Source organism: Ochotona curzoniae, unplaced genomic scaffold, assembly GCF_017591425.1.
Source record: "Ochotona curzoniae isolate NIBS_2020 unplaced genomic scaffold, NIBS_Ocur_1.0 contig_64, whole genome shotgun sequence".
Classification (NCBI taxonomy): domain Eukaryota; kingdom Metazoa; phylum Chordata; class Mammalia; order Lagomorpha; family Ochotonidae; genus Ochotona; species Ochotona curzoniae.
The window spans coordinates 27,527,040-27,547,500 of NW_024466502.1; the positions used below are offsets into that span (position 1 = coordinate 27,527,040).

General features: G+C 37.4%; 1 protein-coding gene across 4 annotated transcripts in view; it reads left to right on the forward strand.

The window, feature by feature from the left end:
- DACH1 (dachshund family transcription factor 1) overlaps positions 1 to 20,461 on the forward strand; it is a 367,142-nt gene that overhangs the window by 192,279 nt on the left and 154,402 nt on the right. For 3 of the 4 annotated variants that reach the window (XM_040991306.1, XM_040991304.1, XM_040991307.1), the window contains exon 3: positions 13,847 to 14,008. The exons of the other annotated variant lie outside the window; for it this stretch is intronic. In XM_040991306.1, the coding sequence (XP_040847240.1) occupies positions 13,847 to 14,008 (162 nt within the window). The remainder of the gene's footprint in view (positions 1 to 13,846; positions 14,009 to 20,461) is intronic. 4 annotated transcript variants of the gene reach the window in all.

Consider the following 20,461-nt stretch of genomic DNA (forward strand, 5'->3'; position numbering starts at 1 on the left):
AGATATATGGTAAGAGTGTTGAAAAGGATTTGAAACTCTTTTATGATTGTCATACATGTGATGATAACACACATTCCAGATATTACAAATAGTTAAATAATTGAATTTAATAAATACATGAGAAATTTGACCAGAGATTTGCACATGCATAGAAAATGATAAGAAAATGAGAATATTGAGATTTGTGGAAACATTGTATGCCACATTAACGTGGCTTAAATCAAAATGATGTTTAATAATTGCAAACAATAAGAAGAAAAGTAGGAATGCAAAATACAATAAGGTTAACTGAATCTTAATTTCTAAAATCAGCCCATGGGGGTTTAGGTCCTGATTTTTATGGCATGGTACATTTTATGGATTTCAATGTTTTGAACTTTGTTTTGCTTATCATGGTATCAATTTCAAATGTCATATGCCATTATAAAAAATATGAAAATTCTTCCAATTTTCTATGTATCCTTTTATAAATTGTATGAGCAAATTCCAACTCATCAAGGAAAGAAACATACATATGCTTGCAGAATTCAGATTAATGTTTATTTCTATGTTTGGCTCAGTGTAGGCAGAAAGGAATACATGTAAACAGGTCCATGTTTTATATAAAACTGTTGTGATTAGCTGGTTGTTTAAATTACTACTTGAAATGTAGAATTTGAACGCTTACAGTAAATTTTAATTTTAATTCGATTCTTTTCCAATCAGTTTGACTTATTTAAGGTGAATACATCTGCTACAGTGATTTCATCCTTTTAAATAGAATCTCATGGTGCAGCATCAATTTGGATGGTACAACAAGAGATGTGCTCCTAACATGAAGAGATGTGAGGAAAACTGAAGATTTTATGTGACTTTCTGTTGTTTTGGAAGAAAAAAAAAAAGTCTTCCCAGAATACATAAATCTGTATCATTCCTATCCCTGTTAGGAAGTCAACATTTCTTACCGTTGAAATAATTCCTTTTTTGCAACAGCAGCAGCAGAAAAAGAGAAGTGAATAGCTTGGTCCTAACCATTGATACTTCTTTCTTGTTGTCTGCTCAGTCTGCTCTCTGGTGACTGGCTTTAAATATACCAATGAAAGCTTTAAAAGAAATAGCTTCAAACTCAGGCTGTGTTCATTCTTGAGTAGTAACATGTAACATTACTTTGTTTTCGGACAGTCTGAGTTTGCCTAAGTAACACTCAAGGAATTAAGTAACTTAAACTATGATTACAAATTGTTCAAGCTCAAAGCTTAATTTACTTTAACATGCTACCAGTAAGACATAAAAATCACGTGAGACTTTTGACTGACATCCGTCTTACTTTTGAATCATCATGATTGCAAGGTAGTGTATATTGTTTCAAATTATTCAGGATTGTGCTTTCTGAGATTCTGACTTGCAACTGCAACCAAAAACCTACTTTTCTAAGTACAATACATCTGTTAGAATTCATATTTTGCTTATAAGCAATTAAGGAAAGACATCTACCTTGTCAGCTGGAGATGAAGATAAAATAAGAAATTTATTTTTGTGAAAATCCTAACGTTAAGCAAAGGAAGAACATATATTCTCAAGCACTTGTCCTTCAGTTTCTATTTTTAGATGACAGTGTGGTGCCTCCTGTATCTTAGAGAGAATAAGAATGAGAAAGAAAGAATGAAAGGGATTGAGAAAAAGTTGCATATATAAATACATATTTATTTCACGTATATCTTCACTGAAAAAATGTCCGTGTTGATATATCAGAAGACTTCTGGTGCTTTGGCGCTCAGCACATTAAGCTACTGCTTACAACACTGACATTCCTTGCTGCTCCACTTCTGATCCATCTCGTAGTGTGTCTGGGAAGCCAGTGGAGGATGGCCCAAGTTCTTGGGCTTTTGCAGCCCTGTGGAAGGCCTGGGTAGGTTTTCAGGTTCCTCACTTTGACCTGGCCAAAGTGACTATTTGGGAAGAGAACCAGTAGAATATCTCTGTCAATAAGCGACCACCTCATTAAAGAAGAAAAATCTTGTGCTGTTATATCTTTTCCATTTATTTTTTAAAAGATTTATTTAAAGTCAGATATACAGAGAGGAGGAGAAATAGAGAGATATCTTCTGTCCCATGATTCACTCCCCAAGTGACCACAATGGTCGGTGATGTGCCGATCCAAAGACAGGAGACCAGATCCTGACCCTCGACTGCTTTCCCAAGCCACAAGCAGGGAGCTGGATGAAGCGGGGCTACTGGGATTAGAACTGGTGCCTATATGGGATTCCAGCGCTTTCAAGGTGAAGACTTTAGCTGGTAGGCCGTGGTGCCAGGCCCCCCATCTATTTTTAACCTCTTTGGATAACTCTCTCCAAACAAGAATTACATAAAAATTTCCGAATTATTGCATTTTTGTCATTTTATCTCCTTTCCCCCCCAACCATTGTATGTTGACACAATTACACATCATTTTCTAGATTCTGAAAAAAATGAAAAAAGACGTATTAAAGTCTTAACAGATTTAGAAGAGAATTTACTTGATATTGAGATATTGAAGGAATTATAACATGTTCAAAAATGTTTTTTTTTTTAATTAAGAAATCAGTGAGGTCACTCTTTGGCAGGAAACAAAATTTACACTTATTATATTGCCTGATTTTTTATAATATGTTAGTAATTCGCAGCATTGTTCTCCAATGTCACAATGTCACTCACGCTCTTTCTAGTTAGAGTCACCTGTTTGGGATCATTAGTTCACTGGGTAATTTGAGGTGATGACCCATGGAGGGAGCAAGTAGTATTGGGCCTGAGAAAAACATAAGAACATCTAATGCCTAGTACATTGCATAATGGGAAAATAAGACATAATGAGAAGAGTGTGTGAAAGACAATTAGAGTTAAAGTTTGGGAACTTCAACTTGGTTTTAGATAGAAATCATCATGTACTCAACATATGTGAAGGAAAAATATTAATCCAATTTTTATTGTGTTTTTTCATGCCATGGATAATATAAGATTCAAGCAAATATGATACAGTCATACCTTACTTTAGTACAGGTTAAATATCTGTGTTAAATTTTAAAGATATTGTTTCCATGACAAGTTAATTCCACATTATAGAATGCTGAATCAGAAACGTTTAAATGAGGGTTTTCACTGGAACTGACTTATGTCTGTGAGATTAGATGAGTATATATGAAGTGTGTAAGCTTAATCAGGAGTGTCATCTTCACTGAAAGCCTCCATACTTTACTACATTCCATATTTTTTTATGTCGATTGATAAGAATCAGCATGGTTAGTACTGAGTCAGGATTTAGAGAAATTGTAATTCAGCTGTTGCGTATTATGGTGACTTTCTAGAGATAAACTCATTGCCCTTAAGTTTTATTGCTACATAAAAGAAGAGTTGGGCCCGGCGCGGTGGCACAAGTGGTTAAAGGTCCTCGCCTTGCACGCCCGGGATCCCATATGGGCGCTGGTTCTAATCCCGGCAGCCCCGCTTCCCATCCAGCTCCCTGCTTGTGGCCCGGGGAAGCAGTCGAGGATGGCCCAAAGCTTTGGGAACCTGCACCCGCGTGGGAGACCCTCCTGGCTTCGGATCGGCATAGCATCGGCCGTTGCGCTCACTTGGGGAGTGAATCATCGGACGGAAGATCTTCCTCTCTGTCTCTCCTCTCTGTATATCCGCCTTTCCAATGAAAAAAAATAATAAAAAATAAATCTTTAAAAAAAATAAAAGAAGAGTTACATTGAAGGAAAATATTTTGAAAATTAGAGCAAAAGTGGATGCTTGGGAGTTTATTTATTTATTTATTTTTGCTAAAGTTAATGTTAAAGGTGAAGTAAAAGATGCATATTAAAGATATTTGTGTCACTTATTAATTTTACTATTTTTGAATTAATTTGAGAAACGTATACGCAAAGAGCTAAAGAAACAGAGTAGGGGAGAGAGAAATCCGTGTGTTTGTTTGCGCCCACTGCCAAATGCTGTAACAGCTGGGATTGCAGTACAAGTTGGAAACCAGGAACTCCATCCTGGTGTCTCACGTGGCCGGTCGTGGTTCAGTATCTTGTGCCATTTACTGTCACCTCCCTAGGTGTGCATGAGTAGAAAAGGACCTGGAGCCAAGTATCAAACTAAATCAATCTGATGTGTGAAACAGACATCTTAACTACTAGACCAAATACCCCATCTCTCCCACAAAATTCAACTTTTTGTAAATTAGTTGACATTTTATATAGTCTCAAAGTACCGTAATTTTAAAATATCACTGTGTTTTACTCTGTATGATTCAGTGATCAGAAGATAGGATGTTTAAAAATTATTTTAGTGCAGTCAAATGATATGGTGTTTCCCTCTACTAGCTACAGTCCCTTCAAATGTGAAAAATGGAAGTATGCTGAACCTCATGACTATTTATTAGTAATTATCAGCATTGTAATGACATATTTCTTCTTCTCTGTTCCGTAATACTAGTGGTTCTCTTTTGGTTAAACATTTCAGGGTCTAACCAGTTTAAAAAAGAAAGTGATGTACTTTCAAGGATCAATTTTTCTTTATTTTGAGGAATACAGTATGTTTCAAAGGGAGTATAAATCAGTGTAATGAACATTAAGAGATAAATTCACATGGAAAATCCTCAACGCAACTAGATTCACAATTAAGTTACTTATTCTAGCTGCTCAACATTTCTGATTTAATCATTGTAGAGTGTGAACAAGTGTGTTTCAATCACAATTTTAATGTATTTGAGAAGAATTGAGGAACAAAATAATTGAAGATTAGTGTTAGTGTTTAAAGAGGGAATAATATTTAAATAAACATGGGAGGAAAATAGGGTGAACAATGTAGTGATGTTTTTAAGTTGTTACATTGAGCCAAGAATTCTAAGACTTGGACTGATTTCAACTGAGTTGTAATTCACACTCATCTGGAAGTTACAATGCATGTTCAGTGGAGTTTTACAGAGTCTATAGAAACTGTCAGCAGCAGAAAGATTACTTCACAGTAATGACTGTTGAATTGAACTATGCTTTTTGATGTTTTACTTTCTGAATTGAATTGTTGGACAAGATTAATTGCACACAGTGAGAGTTTTAAATGAATGACTGTGTAAAGCATTAAGTTTCTCTGTATGTCACTTGGGGAAAAAATAGCTGGAAGGTTTAAATGAATAAATGCATTTAATGCACAAAATGCCTGGGCTAATTTTAAAATTCCTCTGCTAACATCCTTATTGAAAATAGAAACCCTCTTTTTTCATCTGTCTTGTTTATATTGCTCTGGTTGAAGTAATTTAATATTCCTGCTTTCCACTAATCTTCTAGTTCAACAGAAGTAAACAATAGGTTTCATAAATTAAAAATACACTCTTCTGAACATGCTTATAAGATTAAAAAAACAAGGCTGTAAACATTTATGACTGAAACAAACTAGATTGTTCAAATACTGCCATGATGTATCATGTATATCAATATGGCTCTGATATCAGTTAGAATGCAAACAAGGTTTTAAATGATGTGCCCCTTCATTTCAGCTGGAGAATCCGCTTCACACCATCTGCCTATCAGATGGTTAGGAACCAGGACTGCGTATTAATGCCACATGTTCGATTTTCCTCTTTCTTGTAATGGTTAGATTCATATTGCTAATAGCTGTGCATGAGCACTGTCGATGAAATTTCTTTGACGGTGGAGTGATGAGATATTTATAAGCTGCCTGACTGCCTGAATAAGCAGCAGGAAGAATGCCAGACATAAATAACTTATCAATTCCAGAATATTAATAAGCATCATTGGTAATTCTACTGCATCTTTAAAACTGTTTCTTGTAAACCTGAGAAAAGAAACTGACTAATAAAGAGCTTATCATATGGATGATTTGAATACCTAACATCTCTTGGATGTAACCAATTTTAGTTAACCATTGGGTTTTGGGAAACACATTTTTTACGGAATGCGATGTAAATGTGGACAACATATCAAACATTTGGAAATCATCTCCATGTCTTTGAAACTAAAGATCAAAGATTGAACCTTTCAAGTTGATGAGCAAACAAACAGGTCACAGAAAGAACTTGACAGCAATATGTCTGTTTTATTGATATTTATAATCTACAGTTTTAATCTTCTGTTTATAACTCGGGATACTAACTTATTTGAAAAAATAGAATTGAGATACTTTTCTGCTTCTAAAGAACAGTACAAATTGTGCAATGGAGTCTGAAGAACTCACGTGATGTTTAGATAAGTAAAAGTTGCATGCAGACATAAATGCTTCCATCACAAAGAGAAAGGAAATATTTCTGAATGGTAGCAATTCCTGCTTACTTTCAAAAAAAATAAAGCCATGAATTGGTTTTTGTGTATTGGATACAAAATAGCAAAGGCTTTGCATCAATGTAGCACAAGGACAGATTTAGCAGGTTTAGGATAAATTTCATTACTGTCAGGAAACATGCTGTTTCAGTACACATTTGCTGGAAACTTGGTGTGCTGATAATCATTTGTCAAGTGGCTATATACTCTCTATGCGATTACTTTTGGACATATTTACATTTTCCTGAGTAAATAAACAAATGTAATATTAACCAAAAGAAGATGATTTGCTGTAAATTGCAGTGGGCTTAAAATCTGCACGTACTGTCACCTGTGTGATTTTGCGTTCATTCTTCCTAACACTCTTGATTAGTCGGGATTGCTAGCTGTGCTTTTACAGATGGTAATTTTTAAACCAGCACTATTATGTAACTTGCTGTACCACTGCTTAAAATCAATGCATATCGTACAAAGTTTTTGTGCTTCTTTTTGCAACCTCTTTACTGAACTCATGCTTACTCCGATGGGAAATTTTGATACATTATAACAACACTGCTAATCACTTACTCAGAAGAATATTAAAAGAAAGGAGTATTAAAAGCTGAAAGGAGGGCCTGGCACAATAGCATAGTTGCAAAAGTCCTCGTCTTGCATGCACCGGGATGTCATATAGGTGCCGGTTCTAGTCCCAGCAGCCCTGCTTTCAATCCAGCTCCTGTGGCCTGGGAAAGCAGTTGAGGATGGCCCAATGCCTTGGGACCCTGCACCTGCATGGGAAACCCAGAAGAGCGCCAGGCTCCTGGCTTCGGATTGGCTCAGCTCCGGCCATTGTGGCCGCTTGGGGAGTGAACCATCGGACAGAAGATCTTCCTCTCTGTCTCTCCTCTCTGTGTATCTGCCTTTTCAATAAAATAAGTAAATCTTTACCAGAAAAGCTGAAAGGAAAGAACTTGAATTGTGAAAATAAAAATTCTGATAATAGCCATTTAGAAAATATTAGATAACCTGTTTTGAAAATGCAAAGTATGCCAATATTCAGGGAAATGGACTTATATTATGATTAAGGCTATAATACAAGCAGCCAGATTCGTAGTTTTATGTACAAGGCATATTTGCTCTTTTAAATATCAGGTGGTGGTAGTCTGTCAAGATAAAAGCATAGAAAAGAAACTTCAAACATTCAGCACTATAAAATACACATGGCGTGATAACCTAGTTTTGACACACAGCTGATTTGATCTTCAGGAAAGATGTAGGACCATATAATGTGCAACTTTTCCATGGGAAAGTGCCTTTTTGAAACAATGTCAATTCAACCCATTATTTTGATCCATGGAAAATGAATTTTCAGCATACATTAAATTTCTCTCTTCCTGAAGATTAAACTGTGTTTAGAATCTATTGCACTTAAACTGAGCCAGCATTCCAAGGAATGATAGAATCTTTTAATATGAAGTTAAATTACACTACGTTGGACTTGTCAGTTCACTCTGTGTTGTTGATTAGGTGTATGAGCTAGAGTGTGTGTTCTCTGAGAGTGTGAAAGTAAATGTATCATGATGAAAATGGATGAGTTAGTTACCCTTCCATGGAAGAGAGCATTTATTCATTTGTTCATCGTGTATGTCTTCCCTTGCATACCTAAAAGTGAGTGTGCTTGAAATACCAGTAAGATAACTATCTAAAATAAAAAGTGGTATCATCAGTAATCTAAGAGAAATCAGCATCAGAACCAACTGGTTGAAATGTGGAATAGACTCTTCAGCCCATACCAGTCTTCCAGCAAACGTGGTTTGAATATATGACTGTACTCTGGAGGAAGATAATTTCCATCTTTTTTGTTCTGTGCACTGTTACTGAATTTGCTGTTTGGTATTACTTTGGGAAACTATATTTCATCTATTTTTTGAGGCAAAATTAATTCTCTGTAAAAGATGTGTTTATTTGAAAGCCAGAATTGAGAGAGGGAGATAAATAGAGATCTTCCATCTCTTGTTTCATTCCTAGATGACCAAAAGGGCTAAGACTAGGCCAGATCAAAATCATGGCTAGGAGTTTCATCTGGATTCCCCAGTGTAGGCACAGGAGCCCAAGCACTTGAATCATTCGCTACTGCATTCCCATGAACATAAGCATCTGAGCTGCATTTGGGACACAATGAGCTGATACACAAACAGGTGCCCATATGAGATGGTAGAATTCAAAACAGTGGGATCCAGTGCAGTAGGCCTAGTGTCTAAAGTCCTTGCCTTAAACACACCGAGAGTCAATATAGGCACCATTTTGTGTCCCAGTTGCTCCAATTCTCATCCAGTTCCCTGCTTGTGGCCTGGGAAAGCAGTTGAGGACGGCCCAAAGTCTTGGGACCCTGCACCCACATGGGAGACCCGGAAGAGGCTCCAGGCTCCTGGCTTAGGATCAGCGCAGCTCTGGCCTTTGGGGCTGCTTAAGGAGTGAATCAGTGGACGGAAGATCTTACTCCCTATCTTTCCTCCTCTTTGTATATCTGACTTTCCAGTAAAAAAAAAATCTTTCAGAAAAAAGACTTCTAAACAGTGTGTTCATATGCAGTGCAACAATGCTGGCCCTGGGAAAGTTGATTTCTTTTGTTTCGGAAGAATGGAAATTTTGATAACTTTGCAGAAGTGGACAATTGAGAAACAAAATTTGGTTGCACTTTAAAACCTTTATGTAGTAGAGACAAAAGACATGAGTTATGTTTGAACTTATTAGACTTTTTTTCTTTTCTTCTTTTTCTCTCTTTTTTAAGGCAACCTCATTAGGCTATAGCATATACAGTGGGGCCTTTATGTAAAGCTAGTGTATGGATAGTAAGCTGAGTTTGCACTGAAAAGACAAGTTGGAGCAGATTTGAGAATTACATCAGGGATTTGAAAGGCCAACAGGAAGTACAGTAAATGCAGGAGGTGGAGTGTGTGAATGTTTTTTGTTCCTCTGTAGCCTTAGGCAAAATATATTTTTGGAGAGTCACTTTTTATATGCAGGAGAGTTTCTATTTCCAATATTCTCACACTTCTGATAATATAAACCAGGGTCTTATTACTTTCCGTTGATATTGTTAAAATAATTATTGAGCTTATCTTTTGGTTATCTAAGTAAGATAGTTTGAGAAACATGTTTTCTTTCCCTGACAGTTTGTTCCCGGCGCAGTGATAGATTTTTTGCATACATATATTAAGAACATGGTTCTGTGTTTTTTTTGTTGTAACTCAGATACACTGAGCAACCCAACTTCACCTGTTTAAGTGTCTTGTCCCCCACAAGAGGGGCAAGAATTAGTTCAAAGAACCAGTTATGTGTACTCATCTTGTACATTCAAATGGCATATGCAAGAGTAAAATCAACTAAAATTAACATTCAGAGTCTTCCCACTCCACCAAAATTCTAACTCAGAATCTCAGGTTGAATGGGTGAGATTTTTTGCATGGGTTTTAAGATCCAGGGATTATTCTGATGCACAGCTGAGTAAGGTACACTCCCATTCAACAGGACTGTTACCAAAGTAAGCAATTGGATCTCTGAGTCTGCCTTTGACGATGGGGAAGGTCTGCCTGACTTGTGAGAAGACTGAGACATGAGCTTATTTCTGCAATGTGGATAGCTCTTTCCTAAGCAGCAAGTGAAGAGTCAGGAACTTTGAGCTCTTCTGAGAGGGTAGTGTTTAAACTGCTCAATGGAGAGGATTGGGCAGATCTGGAGTCAGACATGGAGACTGTCTAGAAAGTGGAATTACCACAGTAAAAGACTCAAAGAATTCCGTGTTCACTAGACGATATCTGTGAAACAGAAAGAGAACAAGAAAGCTGGGATGGGCACCTGTGGAGCCAACCATGGCAGGCGCACGTGTGGGCCTAAGACGAGGCATTGACTGCCAGGCTCAGATCTTTATTTTCATAGCTCATGCTGACCTTTGTGTGAATAATGCGTGATTGAAACGAGGTAAAGTGAAAGCAGTTAGAAGTTTATACCAGAAGTATAGGGAAGAAAATTAACTTAATCTGAAGATGAGCAATGGATACAAATATCAGAGAAATAAAAGATTTTCATGGGGCATGGTAGAGAAATGATGGTATTTAAGAAAATTGAATTTGGAAGATATTAAAGAATTAAAATTGAGGACCCATCAGGCATATTGGTGGATGAGGCTGTTGCATATACCTTTGCATGTTGAGAAGTAATGCAGTTAAGTTACAGCAAGTAGGTGTTCATGTATACTTGACATACTTTTATCTTCTAGAAGAAATGTAAAACTGGGAAGGACTTGAATAGCAAAAGAATGGGTATAAATGAGATCAGAGAAATAATATATTACCAAAACTGGATTTTTAAAAATGACTTATTGATTTAGGAAAGTCATATATATGTATACACAAAGAGAAGGAGAGATAAAGAGGAAGAAATTTGGTCTGTTGATGCACTCCCCAAGCGGCCGCATTGGCTGAAGCTGTGCCAATCTGAAGCTGGGAGGGAGCTTGGAGCCTCTTCTGGGTCTCCCAAGCGGGTGCAGGGTCCCAAGGCTTTGGGCTGTCCTCGACTGCTTTCCCAGGCCACAGGCAGGTAGCTGAATGGGAAGCAGAGCTGCTGAGATTGGAACCAGTGCCTATATTGGATCTCGGTGGCACATACAAGGAGAGGACTTTTGCTGCTAGGCTACTGTGCCGGGTCCCAGCTGTTGTTTAAAGTCTAGGGCTTAGTTGCAGTACAGAAAGGCAGCAGAGTGCTTGAGCTCCCTATGCCCTCCACATGTAAGCCCCTCTGGACACTGTGGTAATTGAGGATCCAGTGCAGTGACTCATGCAGCAGGCTTTTCTGTTTTCCGGGTGAGGTCCGGGTACTGTGTGGCATCCACATTGAGTGGAGTGGGGCTGCCTCTTAAACCCTACCTGTTTCCTCAATAGACCTGTTTTGACCTCTTCATATTAAGCACTTAGAGCAGCATCTCTCACCTGCCTGCTTCTTTCCATTCCCGATTTGTGGTTTCATCTTTTCTCCAGTTATAAGTTATCTTAGGAGAGTTGCGTTGGTTTTTCCATTCAGGATTTTTATACTTGGACATCCACCCCTACTGCTTTTGTTAGCCTCGAACTCTCATCCTCACTGCATCTGTGTGTTCTGCCTGTATTCCCTCTTCCCGCATAAGGCAGTGGGGATGCAGGAGGCCAGGATACAGATGCCCAGTGTTCTGCAGCCGAGTGAGGAGCGGGGAGGCCTGTGTAGACTTCAGGGTGTAGGGAACCCCCTTCTTCTTGCACAGGTGCATTTGTACGGGTGCATTTTGTGTCACAGTCTGGAGCTCACTCACTGGTTTCTTACTTTCTGCTCTTTGGGTTTTTTCAAGTGCTGTTTTCAGAAGAAAAAAAAAATGTCAAGGATTAAGGCAGTCCTGGAGAGACAAATATAATTCTTTCAAATCTTTAAACTTGTGCAAATCTGTAGATATTCTTCAGGAATACAGCTAGGCTTGGAATGCACATGTTGAGAAACTAGAATGCACTCAGTGTCTCCTTTTGCTAAACACAATGTGGAAAGCTTCATGCAGTTTAACTTATCTAAGACTTATATTTTGCCTTAGGGATTAGAATGGCTTAATAGATAAAACATACTCCGGAAGATTTGATGGCTTTTCCAAGGCCATATCATGCATAATTTTGTTTTATGCTACTTAATTTGATGGATCTGTACAACAATAGCAATCACATCTCAAGTTGTAGGTTTACCTGTATTATTTGAATAAAATGAACAAGACTTCTCCACAGCATAAATCAGACACAAAGACTTCAGAAGCATCATAAACTGGAGATAAGTCAGCATCAGGGAACTTAGAGAAAGGATAAATGGGATGTTCCCATTGGTGGCCAGGCAAAATCAAGCAAGACAGATTTTTCTGGGAAGCACAAAGAGACTTTTAAGAGAACAGGAAAGAAAATGTTCTGAGGCATCTTTGAAGGAAATGAGTAATTGGGGAGAGAATTCAATCATAGGAAGATGAGAGAGTCAGTTCAAGTTGGGACTTAAAAGGTAATGAATGTGCAGACCAAGCCCAGATGGAGTCTCTGAACTGAGATCAGTGCCTTTTAAGGGGTGCTTTATCAGTTTGCCATGTGAAGATTCGATCTGAAGCTCTTGTTGCTTTTGGGGGAAAAGTTTCTAGGCCTTCTTTGGTTTGATCTGACAGAGAGGTGAGGGGTTCTTCTGCCCTCTAACAACGTAGTAGAGAAAAAGGGACTTTTTAACAAATAATTGCTTAGGCTGTGGCTTACTTGCTATAGACAGTGGAAGTGATGATTAGTGGGGAAGAAGCAGAGAAGGGTGCTCAGCCTAAGGCACCAGTGTGGAGTGGAAATATATCACACCGAGAAACAGAAACAAGGCTGAGGCACTCTAGTCAGAAATACTGAAGCAGCCATAGCACAAAGAATATGGGCTGGGGAATGGGGGAGAGGTACAGTGTCTCATACATGGTCTATGCTTTAGAATTAGGAGAGACCATTTATATAGTCCAGCATTATAAAGAGGAGGAGTGGCAACCTGCATAGAGCTGACTTGGTGTTTTCATATTTATGGAGAACAAACCTTGTCTGCCTCTGCCTCTGCCTCCTGCTCTCTGGATGAACAGAGATGGACTGTCCTGTACCAGCTTCCCGGTGCCATGCTGAGAAAGGTCAACTCTAGACTATGTTGTCTTAAATCCTACCCTGTGTCTCCTAAGCTGCAATGTAATGGTAGTAGTGATCAGTCTTACAGGGTTCTTAAGATGACGAACTCACTTGAATCACACTTGGCTGAGTAGAAGACAAGTATTAACTAGTCTATTTTTTGTTGAACACTAGCCATGGTCCTTGCCATTGATTAGATTTTAAACTCATGAAAACAGAAGTACAGACAGGCTTCAGAGTGCTCTGGAAGAAGCATGTACTCTGAAAGATGTAAGAACATGATTCTAAGGGAATGAGGGTGCAAAGCATTGATGTCTCTGGGAAGACTCCAAAAGTGAGTAGGGTTTTGCTGGAGGATGAGAAGTTAGGGGAGGGAGCAATGGGGTAAGAACCTTCAGGTGAAGGCAATGTTCCAGGTTCCCAGGGGCAGGGCATGTACTCCTGTGGATAACAGTGGCATATATGATTTGGAAAAACATGCAACAAGGTGCAGCTGTGAGGAAGCTTACACAGTGAGGACGCAGGATTACAGATCTCAGGGAGAGACATTATGGGGGACACTGGATGTCCCTTCTTTTATGTTTCTGTACAAGCTTTTCAACACGGAATGACATATTCAGGATAGTGTCTTTGAAAAATAATTTTAGTTACATTTTCATTAATATTCTTTATTGATGAATTATGGTTCCAACAGTATTTGAGAGTTTAGAGAGCATCATTCTCCTTACATCAATGCCATTTGATTGGTTAGTTGGCAATGAATATGTTATCAGAATGTTATGGAAAAGAATCAGATTATAAAATATGTTTTTTGTGTGTCATACAAAGTACATAGACTATTTCGTGAAGCATCTGATTTTTATTTCCTCACTTTTAATGTATTCTTTTCAGGTCTGACAGCAGCAGCTGCAGCAGCTGCTGCCGCTACCAATGCAGCTATTGCTGAAGCAATGAAGGTGAAAAAAATCAAACTAGAAGCTATGAGCAACTATCATGCCAGTAATAACCAACATGGAGCAGATTCTGAAAATGGGGACATGAATTCAAGTGTCGGTAAGTTTTATATTGACTGAAACTTCTTTTGATCACAGTGCTCCAGAATTACTGACTTTTCTAGAACAAAATTATTGAATACATATTGAAAACTTGGCTCATTGAAAATGGTATAGATTTCAAAGATAATCATTTGTGTCTCCAGCAACATGCACTCAACATAAAATATTGGTGATTTTTTTTATTAGAAGGTCAATTTCATGACTTAATTTTCTACTATAAGTTTTGAATTAGCATCTTTCATTACATAAATTTTAGTAAGTAGGATTCTACAGTACTTATTCGTAGGAGAAAAATATGTACAAGTGAAATCCTATACTTTATTTTTGCAGTCAATTAATGCACTAGTTATCAATAACACATTTGTTGCCAATGGTAACAAAATGTATCTAGTAGTGTATACTATCTATAATTCATCCATACGAGGAACTTTCTGAAGTCCCTAGCTGTTGCCTGAAAATTTTATGTACTACATATAGACCTATGATAAAATTTAATCTGTAAGATATGTAGAGTGAAAAATGAACAATAATGACTAATAATAAATTGAACAATTATTATTATATACTAAGACAAGTTATTTAGAACTGTTCTATTCTTTATTTTTGGAATTTTCCCCTTAGTAGTTTTGGATCTTGGTTGACTGCAGGTCTTTAAGGCAGTGGAAAGTGAACCCTCAGGTGCTGTACTGTAAACTCAGCCATTCACATGCTGACAGATAAGGATTATGTTGATACCAAGTTATTTTTATACACAATCATTGTGACTCTCTCTCTCTCTCCTTAAAAATACAACTTTAACTTCTCTTCTTTCCTGCTGTGTGGAGAAAGAAGAAAAGTTGTCACCATCAAACCAAATAGAACAGATTTGGTTTTTGCAAAATATTAATTTCACTGATTTTTTCAAGCAGTCTGTCAAATGTGGATGAATTCTTTTATTAATGAAGATTGTGGATGCTACTGTGGTAAACCATTTTGCTCTACTTATACAATGAATTGCTTTCACTTAAAATGCAAAAAATATTCAACAGGACAAACTTGGATACTGTAAGATGTGTGCATGATACTATATTCAACATTTGCTCATGAAGAAAGCAGTGATTCTCTTTCCCATGTGGCATGTTAGCACATTATTTCTTATGTTAAACAGTAGTTCTCTGCTTTTCTTTCATTAAGACAAAGTCAAAGGTATACAAAGGAAAAGTATGGATTGTCAAAATAATCATTATCACAACAACTGCAAACATATGCCTGACATACATTTTAGAGTGGAAAGTGATTTCTAAATACATACATAAAACACAAACTGTCATGGCTTCCATGATAATAAAGGACAGTTGTTAAGGTTATAGGGGAAAATAGAACTTTTTCAGCAGAACAACATAATGAGAATTGAAAGATTTGGCAACTGCGGCCTAAACAAAGTGTTCATGGAGGTGGCAGTGTATGGAAAGATGAGACAACATGGAAAAGAGCCCAGATAGCTGACTGCAGAACTGCGAGGATCGCAGAGAGGATCAGCACTTGTGTTTGTGAACACTTCCTGGAAGTAGACAGGGAGGGCACGGAATTGGTCATGGTTGGGACAAATTTACACTTGTAAAATGAACAGCTTTGAAATAAAATGGAATTATAGTTCTGTTGGTTGAACTATTAAGTATACCTTGCTTTAAAATGAAAACCCCTTGCTTTAGCTTTAAAAACAGGATAGGGGAATTGAATCCTCCCCAACTGCTCCCCCCCCCCCATTTTTCCCTTAAATCAAGCCATCAACCATTCAAAGTCACAGCTGTCATTCAAAATATAGTCTGGATTGTTATCAGAATTTTCCAATTGGAGGCTTCTATTGCAGACCTCTCTCGGTAGTGCACGTTGTGCTGGGATACTCTAAATAATGGAGCTGATAGCACTGAAGGCAACGTACATTTGAATCTGATGCCTCTGAGTTTTCCTCAGCAGTAGACCAAACAGGTTCTGTGGAGGCATCCATGGCCAGAAATCAGCATGTCCCTACTAAATACTGATGTACATCTACTAATTGATCACATGTGTTAGTTTGTGCATAGTGGCCAAATTATAGATTACTTTAATAATTTCATAGTGGCTTAAAAGAAGAAACAACTAGAATTCCTTTTGAATGGTAATAGGAAGAAATGAGCTTCCTTCCATTAAAGTGGTTAGTCTACGCTACTTCTGAGTTTTTGCATTCACCATCCCAAATCATTTTGAACCAGGAGAAGAAATTGACTTTAATGTTGCTGGAAAGGATTAGGACAACATTCTCTTGGTTTTCTTACTCTCTCTGCTGATGTCCTCTATCAATGGATGATTTATATCCTCATGAAAAACCTACCCCCAGACCTCTAAGAATCAGGGAAAGCGAGCTTGGGTGTGGTGGGGAGAGGTGAGGTGGGTGAGGAAATAGAGCAACGTGGGAGATGGTGCTTGAATTTACCACAATGAAAGCAGCGTTGACCTGACCAGTTGATACAGCACCGCCAGTCTCAGTGAGGATTGGTAGATTCCGCTCTTGGTAAGTGTTCAGAGATTTCTTGCTCTGTGACTTTGAAAGGTTATGTATACTTTCTGAACCTCACATTGCACTGTGGAAAATGGCACAAATGATATTATCTACGTCATGGGAAATAAAATATTTGGCAAGTGTTTATGCTATTATTGATTGCAGTGTCCACTTACCACATTGTTTGGTCATCAGTTAATTACAGTTTATGTATTGCTTTTGCTCTTACTGTTTACACAAACTTTCATTCCTGAAAATACCTTCTTCCTCTTTTTACTGCCATCAGCTGCTTCCTCCACTATTTTTCCGTTCTTTCTGACAGGTATTTACTTGAAAAAAAAAATGCGTGTTTGTGTAGAAATTTGGGGGCAGCTGTCCCAGTTTAGATTTTGTCATAGAAATGATGGTAAATTATTCAACAATACAAAAAACAAAACAAAAAAAAACAACCACAATGCAGGCATCCAATCTTTGATAAGGAGGCAGAAATAGCAGGATTGCTGGATTCTCCAGGAAGATAAGGTATCATGGTTAGAAAGTCGTTTTGAACAGATGTCCTATAAAAGGAATTCCAAGAATCTCCAAAGTCTGTGCTTCTGAACACAAACTTAGACTGTCATGAAGCTATCAATTGTCTTGTTGAAGCAGCAAAAACGCTTCCGATAGGTGTTTTCTTTAATGATAGATCATTCTCTTCAGTCTTACCCAAATCCACTGGCATTTCTGAAGTCAAATTCTATGTTCTTCTTTCCCCCTCCTGTTCTCTTCTGGCTCACAAGTTCTGTCTTTCCCCTCTGGTTTTCTTGTAAGACACACTATGTTTTTTTCTTTGGTTGTAAATAAATCCTGATAACCGCTGAAAACCGATTTTGTTTTGCTGAGGCTTAATTCTTTGGTTTAATGAAGTGATGGGGCAATTTTGTTATAGATGCACTTTATAGGACATGATAGGAATCTTACAAATTAGCTAGTAAAAGACATTTGAAGAAATCTTTGCCATTGAAAAATAATTGTTTTATACTCTATCTTACATGTTAACCTTGAGCTTACATCTTCCCAATGGAACGATCACTTTGGGAAGAAGTGAGGACCTCAGGATGGGTCTGAGAGGAGCAGCAGCTTGCTGAGTATAATATATGGCCATGTCGCCATTCTCCCTCATCCACAATCAATTGGATTCTTTTAGTTTAATATTTACTTGCAAAGATGAGATGCTAGTCTGCATGGTGATAAACAGTCTGCTCTTGGCATCTGAAGGTGACCTGTCAGTTCCTATGGACAAATCTGCTGCTTACTGAAATGTACAAAATAAATCATTAAAGCAGGCAGGTGCTCATTCCCAGATTTAAATCACCATAGATTTATGATTTGAATTAATGCTTCATTTGGCCATAGAAATAGATGCTGAGACAAATGATATGCACTGCTTGGGGTTTCCATACTGTAGCCATCGTGATATTGATTACTGAGATGTCTTTGCAATCTCTTGTTTATATCAAGTACTGTCTTGTGACAGGTTGGCTGATATGAGCTACATAGCAGATAAGAAGGAAAAATGTCCTGGTTTCTTTTTAGTGGCAACACTATCCACAACATACATGCCAGATAAATTGCTATTTTTTTGCTGTGAGAACTGATCTACATAACCAGCTTAAAAAAAATGCTGCTTGGAAATTGGAACTGGGATATTGAAAAGGCAGAATTTCAAACTGGTGAATCCAAGGTCAATTTGATAAATACATATAGCTGTGTTTTTATCTATTTATCCTTTTTTTTGGCACTCTGCATGCTTCTGAGGGTACTAAATTAATCACAGTCACTTTAGTCTAAATAAAGGAAACTTAATTTTACTTCTAGTTTCTAAATACTACATAAATATTGACATAGTGAGCATCTCTTAATAGTTTCTATGTTATTTATATACACGATGAACCTAATATCCTATTCCCCTGACCAATGACAACAAAGGAAATAAGTCTTTAAAGATAAATATATTCAATATCATTCCCAAGTGCAAAATTTGGTGAACTACAGTTTACCAAGAGACAGGAAAAGACTGCATTTTTACTTCTGTTAACATTTAATTTAAGGAAAACACTGTGTACACAGTTTAAAAAATGCTCAGAGGATTTAAGAGGGACCTTTGCCACTGGCTAATATCTGAGTCATGGAACTGGTAAACAGTTATCAACAATAGTAGATTGCTTGCTTAGTAGGAAATGAGTTCATATCTATTCAAAATGTGATCTCAAAACAGATGTACCAAGAAAATCTCATTGTTTAAACTATAGCTGTAACCCTCAGACTGCTGTTATTTCTTTAAGGAAATGATCTTAAGGTCTTAGTGTTTTCTCTTTTTGAACACTGAAGAATATAAACAAACACACATTTCTTGGTGATGTACAAACCAAAGCACATTTCACATGCCTCAAATATATGCTTCGTCTTTCATGTTGCCACACTTGGAATAATTACAAAGATGTAAAAGTTTTGAGTAAAAATAACGGTTGCTTTTTGATTAATAACACTACTGTTTAGTATCATTCGTCGCTTCTTATATTTCCTGTCTCCCAACAAACAAAGCAAAACAAACGAATATGTGAAAATAATGGACAAATAGGGAGGTAAAACTGTCTTTGCCCATTGACCATCTCCTTGTCTTTTTTAAAAAAGGCATTTCTGCAGAAATAGAATACTTTGGAGTCATTTCCTTTCTTCTAACACACGTGTTCGTTTGGAAGGAAAAAATTAATTTTATGATTTCAGGAAAAAGTCTTGGAGACCTTGAGAAAGCAAATAAAAGGAAACTGAGAGTGCAGGTCACCAAGCAGAGCTCTGCCGTTGCACACTGGCTTCTCTGCCTTGGCAATGTTAATGAACCTCAAATCCTTCCTATAATTAGATGAGGGAATTGCTTATATTTTCAAACAGATGATGCTGCTATAATGAAACGATTGACAGGGAATTTAAAAATGTCTACAGTAGTCATTTGGTTTCTGTTATAAAAAAAAAGTTTAAAAAAGAAGATTGGCTTTAGACATAGGTCCTGAGAGAGGTAGTAATTTACATAGCATGCTATGACAGGTGTCTTTGTATAGTAAAGAAATAAAATGGAAGTGTAGCAAAATGATGGGCAGGTATAGCAATTTTTTGGGGAGGGGGTGTCCTATGCTTATGCTGCTTAGGTTCTTTAAAAGGGGCCGAGACTCAGGAGATGGAGCCGGATTGAGTGCACAGCTGTAACTGCTGATGAGCTAATTGCTCCTTATCTCTCAGCCCCATTCATCTTCATTTTTTACCAATTACTGAGAATTATCTGTGTTCTCAGTTGGATATGAGAGTTAATCCTTTTTGGTTAAGCTGGCAGTACTGTGAGCAGATTCCAAATCGGAGGGTGAAAAAGCCAAAGCAAGCTTGCTCTAAAAATGTCTCCAGTTCAATTACAGTATCACTGATTCATAAGAAATTCGCTATTGTTTAACAGATTAAATATGGAAAGTATTTTTAACTTTAATGTTCCTCTGCCTAACAGAGATTTTGAATATCCTTTTTCCTGTCTAATGAGTAAAATTTAACAATATTAACAGCCAAAGTCTTGTAAACATGGAAACTGCATTAACCTAAAACTCCAAAAAAGAGTCAGACGCATGGAATGGGAAATTTTAGAGTTGATAGCAGTCAGTCTATAAGTAAACACTTTGAATTGATGCTTTTGCTCTCTGTGGCTTTACATACGATCCAGGAAGTGTATCTAAATATAAACTTTTTCACAAATGCCACACTAGTGGAACTCTAATGGCAGACCACGTAAGCATCTCCTAAAAGTGTAACAACCTGCCATGGTTGGTAATTCGATTGATTGTGAGTAGGCCATATGGTTACCATCATTCTCTATGCAAAAGACATCTTCATATCTGGAAATTTTACATAAAG